The sequence below is a fragment of the Populus trichocarpa genome, chromosome 13, assembly GCF_000002775.5.
Source record: "Populus trichocarpa isolate Nisqually-1 chromosome 13, P.trichocarpa_v4.1, whole genome shotgun sequence".
Taxonomy (NCBI): Eukaryota; Viridiplantae; Streptophyta; class Magnoliopsida; order Malpighiales; family Salicaceae; genus Populus; species Populus trichocarpa.
This window is the reverse complement of record NC_037297.2, coordinates 84416-107642: the sequence shown is the minus strand read 5'-3', so window position 1 is coordinate 107642 and position 23227 is coordinate 84416. Positions and strand designations below refer to the sequence as shown.

At 36.7% G+C, this 23227-nt stretch overlaps 2 protein-coding genes across 28 annotated transcripts; one reads left to right on the top strand and one right to left on the bottom strand.

Annotated features, from left to right (window-relative positions):
- Positions 1-8128: 8128 nt before the first annotated feature.
- On the top strand, positions 8129-14217 carry LOC7478869 (transcription factor PIF3). 7 transcript variants are annotated; one of them, XM_024583227.2, is made up of 9 exons: positions 8224-9389; positions 9512-10679; positions 10761-10883; positions 10991-11056; positions 11436-11501; positions 11596-12099; positions 12917-13046; positions 13152-13193; positions 13865-14217. In XM_024583227.2, exons 1-8 carry the CDS (start codon positions 9295-9297, stop codon positions 13160-13162), a joined length of 2163 nt encoding a protein of 720 aa, XP_024438995.1. In that variant the 5' UTR covers positions 8224-9294; the 3' UTR covers positions 13163-13193; positions 13865-14217. The 7 variants fall into 7 exon arrangements, with proteins under 7 accessions (XP_024438999.1, XP_024439000.1, XP_024438997.1 ...); XM_024583229.2 differs by lacking the exon at positions 13865-14217 and having other exon boundaries at positions 8223-9389; positions 11436-11495; positions 13152-13557; XM_024583228.2 differs by lacking the exon at positions 13865-14217 and having other exon boundaries at positions 8238-9389; positions 9515-10679; positions 13152-13557.
- LOC7465204 (uncharacterized) lies at positions 14164-18646 on the bottom strand. 21 transcript variants are annotated; one of them, XM_052446539.1, is made up of 4 exons: positions 18344-18646; positions 15967-17262; positions 15637-15702; positions 14164-15306 (listed from the first exon to the last, which is right to left on the bottom strand). In XM_052446539.1, exons 1-4 carry the CDS (start codon positions 18392-18394, stop codon positions 14464-14466), a joined length of 2256 nt encoding a protein of 751 aa, XP_052302499.1. In that variant the 5' UTR covers positions 18395-18646; the 3' UTR covers positions 14164-14463. The 21 variants fall into 21 exon arrangements, with proteins under 21 accessions (XP_052302499.1, XP_052302498.1, XP_052302496.1 ...); XM_052446538.1 differs by lacking the exon at positions 15637-15702 and adding an exon at positions 15764-15867 and having other exon boundaries at positions 14164-15361; positions 16033-17262; XM_052446536.1 differs by lacking the exon at positions 15637-15702 and adding an exon at positions 15703-15801 and having other exon boundaries at positions 14164-15372; positions 18344-18645.
- Positions 18647-23227: the final 4581 nt, after the last annotated feature.

The following is a 23227-nucleotide window of genomic DNA, read 5'->3' as shown; positions in this document are numbered from 1 at the left end:
ACATGGCACAACAAGCTTAGTCATGCATCCTTTCCAGTTCTTCAAAAATCTATTTCTGCATTTACATTACCTGTTGCAAATAAAAGACTTCTAGTTTGTTCAAATTGTCAAATAGCTAGAAGCAGTCAATTGTCTTTCAAAACCAGCAATCATAAATCCATTAATCCTTTAGACATAGTGCATACTGATGTTTGGGGACCAGCACCCATCTTGTCAAACAGTGGTGCTCGATACTATTTATGTTTTTTAGATGATTGCACTAAATTCATATGGTTGTTTACTTTTAAACTCAAATCTGATGTTGAGAAAGTCTTTTTGCTCTTTAAAACTTCTGTTGAACAACAATTTAATCGTACCATAAAAAACATTCAATCTGATTAGGGAGGCGAATATCACCGCATGTCTACACTTCTAACTCAAATTGGCATTCATCATCGTAGAGCATGTCCATACACTCATCAGCAAATGGGTGCAGTTGAACGTCGTCATAAACAAATTGTTGAAGTCGGTCTTTCATTACTTTCACATTCTAAACTTCCACAACAATTTTGGGAAGATGATTTTCTCATGACCACTTATATTATCAATCGTCTCCCTACTCCTATTCTCAATCAAAAATCTCCATACAAAATTGTTTATCATCATACTCCTGACTATCATTTCCTTAAGGTTTTTGATTGTGCATGCTGGCCTTATCTTCGACCATATAACAAACACAAAATCGATTTCAGATCTAAAAATTGTATTTTTATTGGTTATAGCTTGGACCATCATGGATATAAATGTCTTGATCTTGCAACAGGTAAAGTTTATGTATCCCGTCATGTCGTTTTTTATGAAAACCATTTTCCATATAAAAGTCCTGATCACCACCCTTCTATCTGTCCAGACACAACCTCCACAGTAGTTCCATTTCCAAATGTTATTTCTTCCTTGTCACTAACACCTGCAGGTACATGTGCAACTTCACCATCGCCACACATTGATTCCCATCTACCAGCATCTTCTTCAACTCTAGAGTCGGCACCTCAATCATCAGCAGATACTACCCCTGTTTCCCCTCTCATACCAGTTCCAAATCCCATAGCCACAATCCCAGCTATTTCAAATACTCACCCGATGGTTACAAGATCCAAAAATCACATTTCCAAACCAAAAAAACCCCTGATGGACACACCTTATATCCTCTGCCCCAAGCACTGCATGTTTTTGCCTCTCCCTCCTGCAAAGAATCTACCTCATTTGTTGAAGCCTCCAAATCTTGTCACTGGGGATCTGCAATGAATTCTGAATTTAATGCCTTGCTCCGCAATCAAACCTGGGAATTGGTCCCTTCATCACGCCATCTTAATGTCATTGGTTGTCGCTGGATTTTCAAGATTAAAAGGAAAGTTGATGGCTCCATTGAAAGATATAAGGCCTGACTGGTTGCTAAAGGTTATCATTAGCAGCTAGGGGTGGATTTTCATGAAACTTATAGTCCAGTTGTAAAACCTGCAACTATCCGGCTTGTTTTATCCATTGTAGTCTGCAACAATTGGACAGTTCGTCGGTTGGATGTCCAAAATGCATTTCTCCACAGAAATTTGACAGAAGTGGTTTACATGGATCAACCTCTAGGCTTCAAACATCCTCAGTTTCATGATCATCTCTGTAAGCTCAAACGCTCCTTATATGGCCTTAAACAGGTGCCTCGCCAGTGGTTTTCCCGTTTTGTTGCTGTGTGATACAATTCGGCTTTGTTGGCAGCAAGGCAGACTTGTCACTCTTTGTGCACACTGACACCTCTAGCATCATATACATCCTCATTTATGTTAATGACATTATCATCACTGGTTCTAATGTTGTTGCTGTTGTTATCACATATATCATTCACATAAGGAATTTGCTATCACTGATCTTGGCCCTCTCAGTTTTTTCTTAGGCATTGAAGCTATAAGTGATACTACAGGACTCTATCTCACTCAACGCAAATACATTGTTGATCTTCTTACAAAATCCAAAATGGATGGTGTCAAGTCGTGTTCCACTCCAATATCCACCACTATGGCATTGACAGCAACTGATACTGCATAATTTGATGATCCTACCCTGTACAGAAGCATTGTTGGCGGCCTTCATTATCTCTCATCCACTCAGCCTGATATTGCTTTCGTCGTTCATCACGTTAGCAAATCCATGCATCAACCGAAATAGTCCCACTGGATATGTGTAAAGAGAATCATGCGCTATCTCAAACACTTCATCTCCTACTATTTACTATTGTCTTGTAGCAGCTCCTTCATATTCCAGGCGTTCTCTGATGCAGATTGGGCAGGGGACACAGATGATCGTCAATCTGTTGGTGCCTACTATGTGTTCTTGGCTCAAATTTAATTTTCTGGCGTAGCAAACAACAGGCTACAATTGCTCGTAGCAGTACCAAGGCTGAATACAAGGCCCTCGCAGACACTGCAGCTGAACTCCAATGGTTACAATTTTTATCTACAAAACTTGGTTTACACCTATCTCAAAGTCCCACTCTTTGGTGTGATAATATTGGTGCCACATATCTATCCTCCAATCCAGTGTTTCATGCACGCACAAAACACATCAAGATTGATTTTCACTTCGTCAGAGATCTTGTTTCTAAAAAAAAATTGACTGTCAATTTTTTGTCTAGTCGTGATCAGCTAGCCGATCTCCTTACAAAACCACTCTGTGCTGCACGGTTCAATCTTCTGTGCTCCAATCTCAATGTTCGTAACCTCCCGTTCAGATTGCGGGGGCGTGTTGAAGATATTATCAAATCTACTGAAGATAATAGTGATACTGAAGATAAATATGATCATGGATTACTATCATGATCAGGGATCACTGATACTGAAGATAATCATGATCTCTGATCATTTATGCACAAGAGATTATTACTGATACTGAAGATAATAATGATTAGTGATTATTGATACTGAAGATAATATCATATCTACTGAAGATAATACTGATACTTAAGATAATCATGATCAGGGATTACTATCATAATTAGAGATCTCTGATATTGAAGAGATTATGATCAGAGATCACTGATACTGAAGATAATCATGATCTCTGATCATATCTGCACAAGAGATTACTGATACTGAAGATACTTGTAATCATATCTGTAACGGATATTCTAGGAATTAAATGCATATCTTATCATTCATTGCATTCTTAATGATAGAATTTTTGAATAAGGGATTGTAATATATATAAGACCATGATGTAACAGTATCGTTTAATTTAAGAAAACATATTTCTGTAACTCTTCTTCTACACATCTTTCTCTCTTCATTGCCTTCAAGATTCATCACATATATAGAGAGAAATAACATGCAGCTGTGTGGGCAGGCAAACCTGCCAAGACCCATCGTTTTTAACAATCCTTTTTGGTCCAGACATCTCGTCGTCTATATATAAACCTCTTGTCTTCTTTGTTGCTGATATATATAAAATCCAGGTGACATGCATATTATGTTCTGCGCGCGCGCGTGCTTGATCGATCTTCTTCTTGTTTATTAATTATGCACTTGTGCTAGCTAAGCACTTAGCAGTTATCTCTGCCAGATTTTTAGTTCGTCAGCTAGCGCAGTGCTTAATTAATCAATCTTATTACCTTCTGAAAATAATTAATATTACGGCATGGCCGGGCTATTATAATTTAATAAGGTGGATCCTCTCTCCCAGCATGCTTCAACAAAGACAAATGTGTGCTTGCTATGGTGTTACTTATATAATTTTAGCGTGTCTATATATATATAAAAGCAGCCAAATTAATGCACTTGATGGTATAAAGTTTATGATAGATATTCTTTTGATGGTTAATATGGGAGCACAAACAAAGAGACAAGAGGCAAGAAAGATAGAGTTTGACTAAGATATATATATATGTAGGGTTATATATTCCACAAGAATCCCAAGTTTTATTCATGAAAATAAAGTATTATATATGAGATATGTTTTTTTAATAGATTTACAAGAAAAATAATCATAATCCCTCAACAAAAAGATAAACTAACAAAAAATCTAAAAGGAAACAGATTAATCTAAAAAAAGTAATAACAAAACATAATATGCATTAATTATATGTTCCTTTAGAGTTCAAAACCACATATAATGGTTAAATACTTATATATTTAAGCACCGAATATATGCTTAAATAACATTTTTAATGTCTAATCCGAGGGTCAGTCATTTAGAATTCAACTAATTACAATCATCAGATCTCCTCTTATACGTACCTTCTCCATTAGAGTTCAGCTTAATTAATGCTACTTTGATGGTTTGATATAATCAATTTTTTTTTTTTTGAATCTGACTGTCTCCCACTTGTTTTATATTTGCTAGACTGCCTATATATATATATATATATATATTCTAATTGCATTTGACCTTCACCTCTTTTTTTTCCTGCCTGACTACACCAGTGTTTTTATTTATTTTTTAATGGGAGAGAAATTTAATTGAATCTACCATATTTACTAAAGCAGTATTTGAAATATATATGCTTGGTCCAGCGGTGTTACATGACGCGAAAAGGAAGCATAAAATATAGTAGGAAGTCGGTCGTTCTTGTTTATAGGGCCGTGGAACTGTGGTTCTGGTGCTGGTAGCTCCACCCACATACACAGTGAAATAATATAAGAAAATAATAATAGTAGATAGTGGTCCTGCCACGCCACTACATGGGAGGAGTGGTCATGTGCAGATTGCTGCTGGGAATGGTCCTGCCAGGAGGAGGAGCTATGAGAGCGAGCAATTTATAAGGCTCCACAGCCAAGAAAGCATTCTATAAAGGAAGGGTGGGTGGTCACTTGGTATTATTTTACATTATCTTCTACTTCTCGTATCTCTACAACACTAGTGCTGGCCACAGCATTTCCTTTATTATATAGTTTACTTAACTCAGGATGTCCCTCGTAACACTATTATGTGTTTTAGTTCTTCTGTTTTTTTTTTATTCATTAAGAAAAATGTTTCCATAATATTGTCATTTGCTTATGGCCTGTTTTTTATTTATTTATTGTGGTAGTGATTATTTTTTTAAAGTGTTTTTCACTTGAAAATTTATTAAAACAATGTTTTTTTTATTTTTAAAATATATTTTTGATATCAGCACACCAAAATAATATATAATTATCCAAAAAAATTAATTTAAAATAAAAGATATATAAAAATTTTATTTTAAAAAAATATTTTTAAAACACAAAAAAAAAAAAATTGAGTTTCACCTTATGATATGACACAAGAATTTCATAATATTAATAAGTTATGGGTCATCGCAGCCGAGGGACAGTTTGTTTTTGCAGCTTAGCTATTTTTTAAAAAAAAATTTAATTTTTATAAGTTTTTAAATTATTTTAATGTAAATATATTAAAATATATATATATATATATATATTATTTTAATATATTTTTAAATAAAAATTATTTAAAACAACAACTATTATAATAAGACCAAACAGCTATAACTGAGAATGTGGATGTCCGCAGAATTGCAATGTGCAGAGAAGAAATGTACAATGGCGGCTGCAAGACTCTTTCAATTTTTCCCTTATTGAGATGGTGTTTTACATTGTTTTTTATTCTTCTTTTAGGTGTGTGTTTGTAAAAACATTTTTGAACACGAAGAAATATTAAATTTATATAATTTAGTGCTTTATTATGATCTTGATAGAATGATATTAAAAATAAAAAAAATGAAAATAATTTATTTTAATACGTGTGTGTATATATATATATATATATTTTTTTTTTTTAAAAAAAAAAAAAAAGTTATTTGAAGATATGCTCTCGCACCACCAGGATCAGATGCAACCTTGAGACAGCAGTACAAGAAAGGGAAAGGAGCAGGGACCTAGGAAGTAGGGGTTTTCGAAGGACAATGGGCTCTTTATTCTAGCTAGAGCAGGGCCGGCCACTTGTTGCTTTGCTGTCATTACTTCAATAAGCAGATGAGTGGTGGCAGTCGAAGATCAAATCCTCCTGCTGCTGATTGGGTGAGCTAAAGCTGATAGATCCTCCCACAACTCTACTCTACTCTACTCGGTGGATCGAGTCATCTCCGACGTGCCCTTAGCACATATGACGGCAGGTGCTCGAGGGGGGGCAAAGCACGCACATACATACATACTAGTGATGATGTTGCTAGGACGACGAAGAGAGTGATGGTGCTGCTATGAAAGCAACGTGTCAATTAATGGTGGCTGTCAATATATATATGGTCATGGACACAGGACACTCATAAACCAAACAACACGTGCTCACACAGTTCCGAGCCTGGTGGCTGGCTACAACCTGGGGGTCCACTGAAACACTGCCGAATCCCTTCACTGGTTCTGCACCGGTCCACGTGGACAAATACCATTTCACTACCGGGGTCGGGAAGATATATAATAAATCAATAAATAAATAAAATGAACAGTATTCCCATCCTCGTGCTCTCTCGCATCTAATTTCATCACCTTGTACGCTAAGTTCGGCCTCTGTTCTATCCCTAATTAATTCATTAATCCTGTGACGAAGATTTAGGCCTCCTCTTGGGTCAATGCCTTGTCAATAATAATAATATATAGTATGTAATTAATATCGATTGAGATGCAGGTTAAATGAAAATACGAATCAGTATGTATGATGATATATGGTTGAATAAGAAAAATTCAATTCTAATATATTAAATTGATCTTGGTTTGCTTGATAAGTTATCCCACTTCAATCCTTCTCTCCCCCCCCCCCCCCCTTTTAGTTTTAGCAAACAACACTCTCTCCTTTTCTTTTCCTTTTTAATTTTAGGGTTTGGTGGCCCTACACCCATATCTAAATCAAATTTAGTGGACTAAGCTAGCTAGGTGCTGTTCGTGATGATAGATTACAACACATCTAGTTCAATGGCGCCGATCCTGACCCCATTAGGAGAGATCATGGCTGTGGTGTCTGGTAGAGAGGGCAGCAGCAGAGATAATCTGATTGATTACCATAATCAAAGCAAAGAGGTTCAGCTTAGATTTGGTTCATGGAGAACTAATCATGAAGTTAATCCATGAGCGGAGATCTCAAGGTGAGATGTAATTCACCTTTAGACTCCTTTTTGGCTTTAATAATTAGGGCAATCCTCTCAACATGATAAGAGAGAGCAATATCACATATGGATGAATTTTAAATAAAGTAAAACCAAATGTCATTCTCTTACATTATTGGAGTGCCAAGATCACATCCTCCACTGCCACACAAGAGTCCGAACCCAGCACGAAGGCCATTTGAGCTATCATGCCTAAAGTCAATGGCTTTATTAATCCTCCAAGGCATGATTTTCAAAACCTTGATGGCTTTATTTATCCTCCGGAGGCATAATTTTCAAAACCCTATTATTGAAGGGGCCCTCCCTCGGTTTAATATATATTATAATGATGTAGATATGCTGCTGCTGCTGCTGCTGCTTTCCATTATGAAAACAAACATAAAAAGCCCACAACTCCTATTGCAGGATAGCATATTATAATAATATAAACAAGATGATATGTTGCTGTTGGTGTTCATATGTTTAACCTGCTTTTTTTTTATAAATTTCTTTGAAAAACAACCATGAAAAATACAGGAGCACCGCAGCTTTCAAATCCTAACAAGAAGAACCTACCCTAATTGCCCAAATCACCTGCCCTCCTTGTACTCATAAACAATTTAACCTACATGTGTGCGTGTGTGTAGCAGCTAGCTAGTCCTATTGGTATCAGTTTTTGTGTAATGTAACTAAAGTTATCATTCGCTACTTTTTATTATAATAAGAAATCTGTGGCAATATTCAAGCTTAACCCAATATTTAAATCTCAATCGTAAAGGACAACGTTCTTCTTTGTGAAGTTGAATACCGTGGAAAAGTTCGGTGTGTTTTAAGGAGTTTTTTTCTTTTGTTATTTCTCACTTGTGTTTAAATAAAGATCGTATGGAATATTATAATCATCGTTGGTAACTTTTTTTTAGTTTTTAATAAGATAATTTCATCCAGATATTTTCTTAGATAGGTCATGGTATAATCAGATAATAAATATTAATATATCTATGAGATCTTTTTTTTCCTTCTTTCCTTTGAAATTTGTGCCCGTTTATTCTAACAATTTTGTTAAAAGTGATTTTCTCAATCTCGACTTCTTACAAAGCCACCATTAGAACCAAAGTGTGTTATTTTATTAATTTTATAAAAAATCAAAAAAGTAAAGAAAAGAACATAGAAGGTCATAAAAAAAAAAAAGGAATAAGAATATTGAATTCTAACAGTAGTTAAAGGAAGGAAGGAAGGAAGAACCAGAAATAGAGAGGTTAAACTTTAAAAGCTGAACAAGCACAAGGTTTGTTGTTTATTTTTATCTCTGTCCCCTGCCATCTCTGCCAGCCTTTCGCGTCTTCTGCGTCCACTTGCCCTCTCTGTCTCTTGCGATTTTGAGTTCTTTTCTTGGAGCTCAAATTTTTAAACATACAATCTTGTGGTAACTTCTATAATTGTCCCAGGGGTATGATATGATTTGCACAGCTAAGTTCTCTCATTTTTAATGCATTTGGATTAGTGTAACTTTTTACTAGTTCGAGGAGCTCAGTTTTTCTAAAAATTCTCTTCCTTTTCTACTTATTTGCGTTCCAGTTCATTGGTTGGTTCCTAGGTAGGGAGTGTCTTGAGCTGTTCTTCAAGTTTCCAGTGTATTACTCCCTTTTGGGGTTTTTCTTTTCATGTGGACTGATAAAGTTAATTAATTTCCAAAATCTGATCTGGGTTTTTGTTGGTTTCAAATTTAATGATTAAAGAAGTGGAAAAGATCATTTCTTTAATCTAAAATATGTTTAAAATAGCTTAATTTGGAGGGTTTTTGAATCTTTGAGAGAGCCATTAAAAAATAGGTTTTTTGACTGCTACTTTATGTGAAACTGTTGGTTAATTTATAGTTTGTTTGTTTATTTATATATCTAACTCACTGGTGTTAAGGACGTTAGAATAAAAGAACGATTATTTTCTGTTCTGTCAAATTATGTAACTGAAAAAAAGTAGCACTCTTTTCTTTTATTTCTTTTGTGAGTTGCATACAAACTGGGATTATCTTGTACTCATGGGGGTTCTTGTCAAGCTTTTCATGTCTTGAAACTCTTGTCGGCTCCATATAGTTTTTGGGTTCTTTGAGCTTGTGCTGGAGTTCAAGAGAGGTTTCCAAAAAGTGCCGGAAATGGCCAAATAATTGAACTTTGAGGGCATTTCTTACTGAGCAGAAGCGTTGCTAACCAACAACCTTCACCATGCCTTTGTCTGAGCTCCTATACCGAATGGCTAAGGGAAAAACTGATTCTTCTCAAGAGAAGAATCCTGCTTGTTCAACTGATCTGTCTTTTGTGTAAGTTTCAATTTAACTTATTTATTTAGCTTCTTTATCTTGGATTAGTGGATCATCTCTACATTGAAATGTTTTCTTTCTGGTTTCCTTTCGTTTCTTGTGTCTTTTGGTATCCTTTAAAGCAGACCTGAGAATGATTTTGGTGAGCTAATATGGGAAAATGGTCAGATTCAATACAGTAGAGCTAGAAAGATACAAACTTGTAACAGCTTACCTCCCAAGATTAGAGATAAAGACATAGGAAATGGCACCAATACTAAAACAGGTAAGTTTGGAACGATGGAGTCTACACTGAATGAACTCCTTGCGGTTCCTGCTGTTGAAGTGAGGGCGAATCAAGATGATGACATGGTACCTTGGCTGAATTATCCATTGGATGAACCTCTGCAACATGATTATTGTTCTGATTTTTTGCCCGAATTATCGGGGGTTACTGTAAATGAACACTCCTCCCAGAGTAATTTTCCATCGTTTGATAAAAGAAGTTGTAACCAGTCAATTACGGACTCCCATACTGTTTCGGTACACAATGGTTTGAACTTAGAGCAAGGAGATGTGGTGATGAATTCTTCAGCAGGAGATATTGATGCTAAGAGGCCTAGAACCAGTGCTAGTCAGTTATATCCGTCATCTTCTGAGCAATGCAAAACATCATTTCCGTTTTTTAGATCCAGGGATTCAACTAAAAAAGATGATAGTACAAGCAATGCTGTCCACCATGTCATTGCACCAGATTCTATTCGAGCTCCAACATCAGGAGGTGGTTTTCCCAGCATAAAGATGCAGAAGCAAGTTCCAGCACCATCCCCTATCAACTCCAGTTTAATTAATTTCTCTCACTTTGCAAGACCAGCTGCTCTTGTAAAAGCTAATCTTCAGAACGTTGGCATGAGAGCTAGTTCTGGAACTTCAAGCATGGAAAGAATGCAAAATAAAGATAAGGGCTCAATTGGTTTACCAAAGGAAACGGACTCCCATTGCCGTCCTAATATGATGTCATCCAAGGTTGAGGTTAAACCAACAGAGGTTAAGCCTGCTGAAGGATCTGTTCCTGCTGAGCTACCTGAGGAAATGAGCCAAGAAGGTGACTCTAAAAGCGATAGAAACTGTCATCAAAATTTTGGTGAAAGTGCAATTAAAGGATTAGAAGATGTTGAAAAGACTACAGAACCTCTGGTTGCTTCTTCTTCTGTTGGTTCGGGCAATAGCGCAGAGAGACCTTCTGACGATCCAACTGAGAATCTGAAGAGAAAACATCGTGATACTGAGGAGTCTGAAGGTCCTAGTGAAGTGAGTTTCATACATAGGTTTCACATATTTTCAATGTTTTTTGCTCTTCCGAGACTATATCTCCTTCTTCCATGAACCAAGGAAATAATCTATGTGCAGGATGCTGAAGAAGAATCAGTAGGTGCAAAAAAACCAGCTTCTGCTCGAGCAGGTAATGGGTCCAAGAGAGGTCGGGCAGCAGAAGTTCATAACTTATCTGAAAGGGTGGGCAAGAACATTCCAACATTTCTTTAGAATTGCTTTTGATGTTTTCTTTGGCAGCTATGAATTATTGTATCTTGATTGGTTTTCATTTGGAATTGAATAAACAGAGGCGAAGGGATAGGATCAATGAGAAGATGCGAGCCCTACAAGAACTCATACCAAACTGCAATAAGGTTGGATATTCATATTTATGTTTCTCAGTGAATTTTCTCCACGATCTTATGAAAATGAGGTTTTCTATAAAATTCAAGGATTCAAACATACACCAAGGCTTGGGAGTTAAACCTACACCAAACCTTGGCCTGATTGAAATCTAATTAATTCTTTTAAGTTTGTTCATGTTTATTGAAGTTCCAAAACTATAAATGAAGCTTATCCATTCCAGGTTCTAGAGTTTTATGTTAGTCTAAGCTTTCCTTGAATTTCTTAAGTTGAACTTGTTGCTGTTATCCAGGAAATTTTAATGGAGTTTGAGTGAAGCCAAGTAATTAAGTGTAGATAATTTCATGTGCATCTTTGCTTTGGTTGACTTTGATGTTTTTGCATTATAAGGTGGATAAAGCTTCAATGCTTGATGAGGCCATTGAATATTTAAAGACTCTTCAGCTTCAAGTACAAGTAAATTCTGCCCTTTCTTCTCAAAGTTTATTTAATAACTTCTTGAGTTGGATAATCAAATGACTTTTTTGGATCACTCGCCACCTTTATGCAGATTATGTCAATGGGAGCTGGAATGTACATGCCATCAATGATGTTACCTCCTGGAATGCCTCACATGCATGCAGCTCATATGGGGCAGTTCTTACCCATGGGTGTTGGAATGGGAATGGGTTTCCGGATGGGTATGCCTGACATGAATGGTGGATATTCTGGTTGCCCTATGTATCAAGTACCTCCTATGCATGGAGCACATTTCCCTGGCTCGCAAATGTCAGGGCCTAGTGCTTTGCACGGGATGGGAGGACCTAGTCTTCAGATGTTTGGGCTTTCTGGTCAAGGACTTCCAATGTCATTTCCTCGTGCACCCTTAATGCCAATGTCTGGAGGGCCTCCTCCGAAAACAAACAGGGAACCAAATGCTTGTGGGGTGGTAGGTCCTATGGATAATTTGGATTCAGCTACAGCCTCTAGTTCAAAGGATGCAATTCAGAATATCAACTCGCAAGTGATGCAGAACAATGTTGCCAATAGGTCAATGAATCAGACCTCTAGTCAGGTTTGTTACTTAACCAAGCTGCGTTTTTCTATGAGAATGAAAAGCTCAGTATTGAAGATGGCTAAATGGATTTTGATTTCATTATGATGCATGATGTGTGTTTTCCTTTCAGCAAGTGCCAATTCATGGCTCATCTTCACTCCCAAGAGAAAGAAAGCATTAGCTATAGGTGCACACATGAATTCCATCTAAAAGTAGCATTATGGAAAATTGCAAGTATGACATTCATATAAGCATGAAACAAGTAAATTCTCCATATACAATCCTATTTTTGTCTTTAAAGATGTAGCTCTTCACCCATCATCCCATGAAAATGAAAATTATGCTGATCACTCTAATTAATTTTCATTCGTGAAGGATATTCCCAAGGAAAACATTTTTTACTGAAATTCGCAAGGAAGAACTTAATTACAACTCTCCAAACAGCCTTTTCTTCCAATGAATATCAAACTGTAGTTTTCATCTCTCCAATTTATGTTCAAAGATTGTGGGCATGTTTCAAATAGTAGACGTCATTTAGAGTTCCATGTTCTTAACCTCCCTACTAGCCAAGAAGGCCGAGAAAAATATACAAGTGCAATAGCAAAGAAATATTATGCAGATACTTGAATATTTTTTTGTTAAGTGGAAGAGGTCATAGCCACAGAAAATTATGCATTTAGCTTGTCTGAAGGAATGTAAATTTGGGCACGATATCCTATTGAATTCATTATATGTTAATTTTCATAGTTGGGGTAACCTTTCAGAAAACTGAGTTCTGCAATTGAATTACCTCTGAACCTGAATCTAAAATTAGTTACATCATCCGTGATGCCAGTGCCAAGCAACAAATGAATGTTTTGAACAGCCTGCTTTTGCGCAAAATAATGGTGAAGGCTCAGAAGTTGCTGAAAGTGGAGTGTTGAAGTCAGCTGGTGGAACTGACATCACACCTAGTAGAGCAACTGGTGAGTATTCGTCTATGATGGTTGGCTGTACTTAACATTGTTGTGAGATCTACTTAATCTGGTTTGTAGAGATAAAAGATTTTTGTCAACTTGAATTTGCTGCAGGTTGTGACTGATTGATAGGTCTGATGCTTTGTCATTGGAGAGGTGAATCACCTTTGCTTCATATCAACGTTGAACCTATTATTGTACGCGGTAAATCTGTGGGATACTGGGGGCACATATGAATATGTGTAAAGGTTCCATGGTTTAATGAAGTCGAGCTCTTACAATAATTATTGGAGTTCTAATTTCAGGGAAGTAGAATTACAATTGCACAGATTTTGGTATGTTGAGGAAACTCAAGAACGGTCTTACTTGCATCTGTATGTATATTTACTTACACAACCTGAGCAAATAATAATGCACTGTCTAGGAGCAAGCCAACTCAAGAAATATGTATTTGAAAGTTTGTTGTGGTAGATCTCTCATACAAATTCTTTGAACTAATGAAAAAATACTTAATTTTCCAGTACCTCTCTCACTCCCCCTATCATTTCACTGTGAGCATGCACAAAGAATAGCTAGCAATAAGATGGAAAATGTGATTAGGGTTTTGCAAATGGTTTGTTTGATTTATTCAGTTCGATTTTTCTTAAATTGAACTGAACCAAATTGATGAAAAAAACTGAATTGTGTAAACCTAGATGTTCCGGTTCGGTTTATAGTCCCCACCCCCTCATCTGAATCTGAATAGCAGGCATTTTAACATCTTTCATTTTCTGGCATCTCTACATCATAGTGGACTCATGAATCTTCAATATCTTTGTTCTTCGTAGTGACTGGTGTTTCGATGTCAGCTTCAGTGAGACACGTCTCACCACGCATAAAATGTGCAGAGTCTCATTAGCTCTTGAATGAGCTAGAACCAGTTCTAAGTCCTCTGCTCAAAATCCTGAAAAGCCAATTTAAATGGGGAGACAACCATTGGTATTTACCTAGCTGGAGGTTCTCACTCGATGTTTCATCCTCCCTTGCCTCCATTTCTTCCTTTTCTTTCAGTTTCTTGGTAAAAAAGGGTGATGGAATTTTGCCTAAAGAGAAGTGAATCTATTCCACTAGTTGGCATGTGTAAAAGTTACAAAAGAATCCAAACCATTATTTAATCAAATACGCAAATCAATCTTATCAATGAGTACATAATTTTGATGAGATAGTATTGTTGACAACACTAACATAAATTTGACTGAAAAGCTCTTTTCTACTCATCAAACCCAACAACACACCAATCACCAGCACACTATCATATACCATTACATACAACTGAATGAATAGAGAAAACAAATGGAAGAAAATGCCTTTTTACACACCTATATACTTCACAATGCAAGATTTCATATCTCTGTAAGTATATGCAAGCTTTGTCATTAAGATCCCTTCAATTATTGACTTTAACATCACCCTTGCTATCAGAGGAGACGGTTTTTGGAGTTGGCGATTTCCCGATAATAGCTTTCTTTGCCTTTACAAGTGATTGCTTTACCCTTGTTAAAATGTTGTTTGAATGCTTTTGAGTAGGCTTGGCTGGAACTTCTCTTGGCAGATCCTGTGATTCTTTTGCGTCTTCAGCATCCTGGGTAGAATACTCTAAATTCTGCGTGTCAGATTTGGCAATCTCGTCAACCTTTTCCTGCTCAGAGTTCTCTTCGTTGGTTTTTGCAGTTTCTTCTTCTTCTTTTGCTTCTGACACAGAATCTTGGGATTCTTTGACTGGTTCACTGACAACTGTAGTGGCTTCATCCAGCTTTCCCTCTATGGTCCCATCTTTGTGGGTTTCATCTATTGCAGGTATCTCCTCTTTCTTGTTTTCTAAAGCTGGTTCAACACTTTCAACTGTTTTCTCTCCCTCAAACGATTTTTCAGTGATTTTGGCGTTTGAAGCAGCATTGCTGACCTCTTCCACTTTGATGGGCTGAGCTAGTTCCTCTTTTACTGTATCACTTGCTATTTTCTCGCCCTCTGCTTTTATTGTCCTTGCCTCTTTCTCTTCTCTACCCTTTTCCGCTTCTACCACAATCTCTTTCAATGACGCTTCAGCCAAATCAGTCCCTTCAGCCTCTGGACCAGCTTTTTGTATGATTTCAGGAAGAGAAGATTTTCCTCCATCCTCTTTAATCTCAGCTTGAGCTACCTGAGTGATTGCAGCAACTTGTCCTCGCTTTTCATCTGTTGACTTAATCTCAACCTGTTCACTAACTTCATATTGTCCCTCAGGTTTCACCTCAACTTCATGTTCCTCTGTTTTTTCATCTAGTTTGGAGACTTCAGATTGTTCCTCCAGTTTCACCTCAGTCTCAGGAATCACTGATTCTGGTTTTTCAATTTGTTCAGCGACTTCAGATTGTTCTGCCTGTTTTCTGATTACAGATTGTCCGTCAGGTTTCACCTCAACTTCTTGTTCCTCTGTTTTTTCATCTAGTTTGGTGAGTTCAGATTGTCCCTCTAGTTTCACCTCAGTCACAGGAATCACTGATTCTGGTTTTTCAATTTGTTCAGCGATTTCAGATTGTTCCACCTGTTCTCTGATTATAGATTGTCCCTCAGGTTTCACCTCAACTTCATGTTCTTCTGTTTTTTCATCTAGTTTGGTGACTTCAGATTGTTCCTCCAGTTTCACCTCAATCTCAGGAATCACTGATTCTGGTTTTTCAATTTGTTCAGCGACTTCAGATTGTTCCACCTGTTCTCTAATTACAGATTGTCCCTCAGGTTTCACCTCAACTTCATGTTCTTCTGTTTTTTCATGTAGTTTGGTGACTTCAGATTGTTCCTCCAGTTTCACCTCAATCTCGGGAATCACTAATTCTGGTTTTTTAATTTGTTCAGCGACTTCAGATTGTTCCACCTGTTTTCTGATTACAAATTGTCCCTCGGGTTTCACCTCAACTTCTTGTTCCTTTGTTTTTTCATCTAGTTTGGTGACTTCAGATTGTTCCTCCAGTTTCACCTCAGTCTCAGGAACCACTGATTCTGGTTTTTCAATTTGTTGAGTGACTTCAGATTGTTCCTCTTGTTTAACCTCAACTTCAAGAACTACTGGTTCAGGTTTATCAGCTTCAGGAATTACTGGTTGTGGTTTATCAACTCCAGGCACTGCTACTAGATCATCAATATCTTTTAATGGAACTGCTTCTGATTCTTTGATTGGATGAACTTCCGATGAATCCTGTGTTTCCTTAATTGCCTCAACAGATTGTTCGTCGGTTTTTTCTACATGTTCAGTGACTTCAGACTCTAGTTTCACTTCCCTGAGTTCAGGAACTATTGTTCCTACTTTATCAGCTTCTTTAAACAATTCTTGTGAGTCGTCAATATCTTTTACTTGAACTGCTTCCAATTCTTTGGTAGGAAGAGCTTCCACTGGCTCCTGTGTTTCGGCAATTACTTCAACTGATTTTTCTTTGGGTTCAACTTTAATGACTTCGGATTGTTCTTCTGATTCTGGCTTATCATCTTCTTTGGACACTAGTTGTGAATCTTCACTATCTTTTACCGCAACTGCTTCTGATTTGACAGGAAGAACTTCCAAAGGTTCCTTTGGTTGCTTAGTTGCTGCTTCTGTTTTTGGCTCTTCAACTTGTTTACCAACTTCTGATTGCTCCTCTAGTTTCACTTCAACTTCAGGAATTATTGATTCCACTTTGTCAACTTCTTTAGACACTGCTGAATCTTCACTGTCTTTTGCCTCAATTGGTTCGGACTCTTTGATAGGAAGAACTTTTGATGGCTCCTCTGTTTTTGCAATAGCTTCATCTAGTGATACTGGAACATCAACCATCTTTGGTTTTTCCTGTAGCAATTCCTCCACGGATGTTGATAATTGTTGCTCTTCTGCTTCTTTCAAAACAGAATGTATAGCTGGAGCAACTGGTTCGCCATTAACAACATCGGCCACCAGAGCCGGAACACTAGGTGTGTGTGAGTCAGAAATAGAATCCTTTTCCAACTCTTTTTTATCATCTACTGGAACATTGATAGCAGGAACACCATCAATCTTCTTAACCACAACTGCTGGAGGCTCGACCTCCTTATCTTCCACTGCTTCTGATTTATCTAACAGGGTTGGTTGACTTGCTAGTTCATTAGGTTGGAGGTCTTCTTCTTCAGGTTTCCCGGCTAGGGAAACAGTTTCAGGTTCTACAGGCTTTACTTCTTCGGTCACCTTGTTCTCAATTGACTGCAAGAAATGAACTAGAAAATTAAATAGGAACATTCTTATATATTTTAAAAGCAAAAAAAAGAGAGAGTAGAAACTATCGTGTAGATGCACAAGTAAAAAGATGGCGAAAACTGTAATCAAATATGAAGAAATTGAAATAAAGATGTCATGCACTGCTACGTAAACTTATTAAAGCACTGCAAATATTATATCTCTATCTCCCTCATTGACCATGGCATCTAGATATAGATATTGTAAGTTGAAATTCTTAAATAATGATATGAATATCCTGTCCCCATCGCAAACCGGGAAAAGGAGGTTCCTTGCTGGTTTAAAAGAGCCTTGATGGCAGAACCAAGCAAGTGACAAGCTGAGACAAGTGCAGAAGGGAGCCACCATGTTAGAGAATTCATATCCTACTCGACAGCTTATGCAATAAGATGGGGCAGGACTACTACCTTCCATTATAATTTTGGTATTTTATTGCCATGAGATTAATTTTCTTAAAATGAAATATCTTATATATTCTTAAACTAGCAACTTTAGAGTGACAGTAGCTTTGAACAGATTTCAGAAGATGGTACTGTATGTTCCAACTCAACTTAAGACTTATGATTGATATATAAAAGAAAGCTATCATTTATTTTCCAGAGAATTATGAAAGGGGGGGCACATTCAAAAAGAGATTTTCTTCTTCTTCTTTTTTCTGTCCTGTCAACTACAGACACTTCTCAAAGCTTCTGATACAGTAGTAAATAGAGTGAGACATGCATCTAAAACTACCCTTATTCAATCGTTCATGGATGATATCTAAAAGCAATCAGAAGTCTTTTGATTACCCATACAGTCAGATAAGCTAAACCTATGATCATGTAAAACGTTCATGGAAGTCCAGGGGTAACAAAGAAGGTAACAAAACGCTACATGGATCTTACTGAAACATCAAAGATCATATCGTTATGGTAAGTCTGAAAAGTAAAAATATGGGAAAGAATAAAAGAATCCCATGAAGTATATATGTTTGATCAAGTATAACAGTATTTGAGGGAATGAATAGTTTGATCAGAATTAAAGATAGGCAAGATGATGATATAAATACCTCATGATCAGAAGTAGGAGTTTGATGTGATGGTGCAGTCTCAGTAGCCATGAGGATTGCTAGATGCAGAGAAGAGAGATCCTTTCAAAATTAAGTTGATGATAAGTGATTCTGTGTATTAAGTGAAAAAAAGAAAAGGAAAGGAAAGACAGTGGCCGTTGGCAAATAATCAAAAAACTAAAAAAAGTGTAACAGCAACAGCAGCAGCAAAGGAGAAAAAGAGTAGTGTATGACAGACTGTATATCACATGATCAATCCAAAATGAATGATTAGGATTCCATTTAAATTTATATCTTGAAAGCAAAAGAAAACAAAGAAGAATGGGTTGGATTGGATAATTAAAGTAATTAAAGCATTTTTCTTTTGGGGTAGCAGACAAAGTTCAAGGGGGACCAGATCCCTTCCTCCCCAAAGAAATGCTTTTCATTTTTGCTAGCTGTTAACTGTCTAAAGTCTTTCTTGAGAATAATGCAGGTGGTGATGTGCTTTCATCTGGGCCTGAACTCTGTAGTTATTTGGACTCAACATTCAAAATGTAAAGTATCCCAAAAGTCCACATGAAGAATTAAAGGTCTAGTTTTCGGTATCAAGTCGTGCTTCTGTGTTGAATGGTTGGGTAGGGCTGTTGAGCACTTGAGTAGTGTGAAGGAAAGTGAGCTTGAAATTGGCCCAAACAGAAACATGGATTTGAAGATATTGGTAGAGGTAATGTGTCAGCTTCTGTATTGGTGTTTTTTTGGATGAATTTTCTGCTTTTTGTGTGGAACTGATTAGACAAGTATAATCAAAATCTGTTAAGTATGCTCCAATTAAACCTCCCCAACACACTCATCCCGCATTAAAATGCCAAGCAATACAGCCTCCTCAGAATGAAAAGTAATGATGTAAATGTGGCAAGAAAGTTGACTATGATTTCCCACTACAAAGCTAAAAGCAAACATCTAATTATGCTAATATGGGACAAGCTCAACCAGACAAAGGCTTTTATATATATATATATATAATTTCATTGGAGCAAAGGCCTTGAGGCTTTTTGATAATTGATGATGTTCCCTTCTAAATAAAGTCAATTTCCACTATAATCTTGTCTTGCTGGGCCTTACCTTCATCCCTTTAAGTTGAAAATCAAATGCTATTACTGTTACTGATCTTTTCCTTACAGAATATGCTTTGATTACATGCTGTGAATGTCATTTGGACACCACTGTTTAGCTCAGTGATGAATGCTAATGAGATCTTAAGGTTCCATTTACGGTAAGCAACCTAATGATAGCAAGCTTCATGTTTCTCTTGTCATCATTTGTTGCTGTGATAAGACTAAAGCTGATCAAAAGTTTAGTTGCTTAGTTAACTGCAAAACTTATTAGATATCCATGTGCTTATGTTTCCAACTAATTCTTAATGGGCCAATCAAGAATAATACTTCATGATAATGATATTCTACTAAGGTCATCTCAAAAGGACCCCCCCCCCCCCGGCCATTCAATCCTCTTAGTTTTTAACATGTTTCAGGCAAAGCTATGTGTGATGTTTCCTTCAGATTGTTATCTGATAGTAATATTTGTAATCTCTTGTCAAAAGGCACTTCATAATTAATCTCTTGGTTAAAAAGGTGCAGATAGGAGAATTTTATAGCAACCAAGCAAAGATAAGCCTTCTTCTCAGATAATACAGCTGTGGTGCTACTCCATTAGCAACTGTAGCCTCTATTAAAAAGTTGCAGGATTAGGATAGCCCCATGCATGGATTTTCTTTCTGTCCTTGGTTAAATCAGAAAGATGCTGATGCTAGTGAAGTTTTTAAAGATGATTATGTAATGCAACTATTTTCCTAGGTTTGGTGTTGGAATTTTTTTTCTCAGAAAAGCTTATAAGTAATGAAGATAATCATATTGGTCAGGACTGTGATGAGTGTGATTCCATTATTAAAGTAACAGTTGATCTTTCTTGTCAATTAGCTGTCTGTCTCAGAATCAGCTTAGAAACAGATGACTTACAGTTTAATGAGGAAAGGGCTCTCCATTTCCAAGGGCATATGGATTGTGCGCCCCCCCCCCCATTTCAAATAACCATTCGATTATTATCTTCAAAATCTTTCTTTCTCTTGATGAATTTTAATTGGCTTATTTCCCAGCAATGCTACACTGAAGTAGGCCACTATGCTTGCTAATTATGGCTTTGTTTTACCAAATTTTTGTTATGATTTACACTTGTTTAAATTATGAAAATTGTTCAAGCCTCCACCACATGGTGCCTTGAACTCAGTAACTAAAGGTTCAAAGACTAGTAATCTGTTGACAAGACATTGACTTCTTTCTGCGGGCCTAAAGTTAGCAGCAATTTGACGAATTCGCCGAGCAGAAGATCTGTGTGAGATGAATGCATCTTGTTTTGAACAAAGCAATATTGATATCAATCTTCGATAATTTTCATAAAGAAGGAACGAGGAACATCTTATGGTAGCTTAATAATCAACCATACATTGTACACTGCTTTAGCAGTGAAGATATTGCAGATTAATTGATCAATCCTTTTACTCTGCCGAAATGCTTCAGTGTTGTGCTTTGTACATGGAATGAAACCTATTTATTTGTAGACCGGTCCTACAAAAGTTGACATCACATACACTTATTTGTGAAGTCCCACACCTGTCTCCTGTAAGATTCCTAATTAATGTGTTCATTCAAAAGATAAACTCCAGGGACCAAAGGGCACCATTGAGGAAGGGTTCAAGAGCTCAAAGGAACCTTAACACAGCAACTTGTGAGACAATTACACATCAAAACTTATGAGCTGATTTTTGGATTACATTATCCACTGTTGTCTATTGTATGGCTGTAATTACAATACATATTTCAATACTTCTGTTCTACTTCTTGTCGTCGGTGGCCGTAGATGGATTGCAGTAATTAACATCAACAACACCTTTTTTTTTTTTTTATCTCAAGTACTCATCTGAAGCCTTTAACAAAAAGATTAAAAAAAATAAAAATCTTATCTGATCCAGCCTAGCTAGCAGAAAGCCGAAAACATGGTTATTAATACCAATGAATTATTATACAAAACTAGATAATGGAACAGTTATGTGCCTGGTGAAAGTAAGTTGGTAAACCTTATTTTTTATAATTGTCATTCCTATAGCTAATCATTCGAAAATAAGGATTCTCGTGATGTTCTAAAAAATCCAAGTAATTTTAAAACAATGCTTATATCTTGGATAATCGGTTAATTTTTTTATTCTAGTAATTTGATTTATTCTCTCTAACTAAGGTGGCTGGTGCCTATGCCTGGTGCTTGATATTTGGTAAGCCAAGGTGGTCGGTGGTTGATATCTGTAAAATATTTCCTTTGGTAAATTTAAAGACTCTCCAATACTTAAGTAAATATCATTTTCAAAGAAAAACTGCAATAATCTTTTTGAAAGATAGACTTTGAAAATATATATACTAAAAATATTCAAAATGATGAGATTGTGAACCCCCCCTCCTTATAAGGATTCAATACGTCTTTATAGCCTATGATTCTTTTCTATTGATGGAGAGGAATAAAAAGTCATATTTTCTTGATAGAATTAAAAATCTCTTATGTGTCAAAGAGGAAAATATCTGACTTTCTAGATGGAAAATATCTCTAACTCATCATAATCTTATTGTCTAAAATGGAGCCTAACAAGATTACCAGAGCTACATGTATATAGCCTCAGCGTTTGGCTGAGCTCAAGGATGATAGGTTTGGCAGCTTACCAGACCTGTATATGTTTTGTCTCAACACTTGGCTGAGCCTAAGGATGCTTGGCCTGACATCTCGCCAAATTTGTATATGTTTAGGCTTAGTGCTTGGATGAGCTCTAAGATGCTGGGTCTAACAGCTCATCAGACTTGTATATGTTTGAGCTCAGCACTTGGTAGATCTCAAAGGTGGCTGAGCCCGAGATTATCGGGTCTGGCAACTCGCCAGACCCATATATATTTGGGTTCAACATTTGGCTAAGCCCAGAGTTGCTGGGTCTAGCAACTCGCTCGACCCATATACATTTGATTGAGCCCAAGGATGTTGGGTTATCACTTTGCTTTTGGTTTCTTTAAATGAAAATTCAGGTAAAAATAAAACATGTTAATCCATCAGTAGCCCCCCAAATTTTTGTATATTTAATACACAAAGATTTTGAAAGTTTATCAGTAGTAAATAAGTATTTTTACCTTCTCCATAAAATTTGTCTAACTCGGCCAGGTGGCCCGTTTTTATTAAAGGAGGTGTCCCTTAAGAAACAAAATGACGGCTTGCATTTAATACAGTAATTGAATGGATTTCTAATGATTTGAGATGACATCAAAGGTCATTCATCTAATAATGTGGGTGAAAAGTTATTTTCTTTATTACCCTAGTCGTTCATACTCCCAACTTTTCTTTTTCTTTTACTCTTTGTAACTTCTAAGAAACAGTTTTGTGAAAAAATCTTGAGTCAATGTCACTCTAATCTGAGAAGAAAATTGTCACCTAAGGTATTTCCCACCAGAAACTTCTTTTTTTCTTCTTTAGTTTGAATAGAGAAATGGACTCAAAAAAAGTCAAATTTATCCCTAAAGTAGGGATGTTATCGTCTCTGATGAGAAGTTTAAGTTCCAACTTGAGACTGGAAGAAACGACAAGGAGCAAGGGTCTATCAAATTGGACCCCAGAACTAAAGGGGGTGGCACCTTAGCGTCCACCTCTTTTTAGCGGGGAAGGTAGATCTCCCCATAAGATAAGTTATTTCCTGCCATTACCAGGGAATCTCATGAGAGAGGGAGGTTGCCTCAAACCCCTGAGGATAACGCTCCTATCATATTAGGTGCAGAGGACATATAGTTTGTTACTCACCTGCAACCAGGAGAGTACACAACT

Coding starts and splice junctions, on each gene's coding strand:
- LOC7478869 (XM_024583227.2), top strand. CDS start 9,295: ATGCCTTTGTCTGAGCTCCTATACCGAATGGCTAAGGGAAAAACTGAT. Junction 11,057..11,435: donor TCATACCAAACTGCAATAAG/GTTGGATATTCA, acceptor TTGCATTATAAG/GTGGATAAAGCTTCAATGCT. Junction 12,100..12,916: donor TGAATCAGACCTCTAGTCAG/GTTTGTTACTTA, acceptor CCGTGATGCCAG/TGCCAAGCAACAAATGAATG.
- LOC7465204 (XM_024583224.2), bottom strand. CDS start 18,394: ATGGCTACTGAGACTGCACCATCACATCAAACTCCTACTTCTGATCAT. Junction 17,263..18,343: donor CTCCTACTTCTGATCATGAG/GTATTTATATCA, acceptor CATTTCTTGCAG/TCAATTGAGAACAAGGTGAC.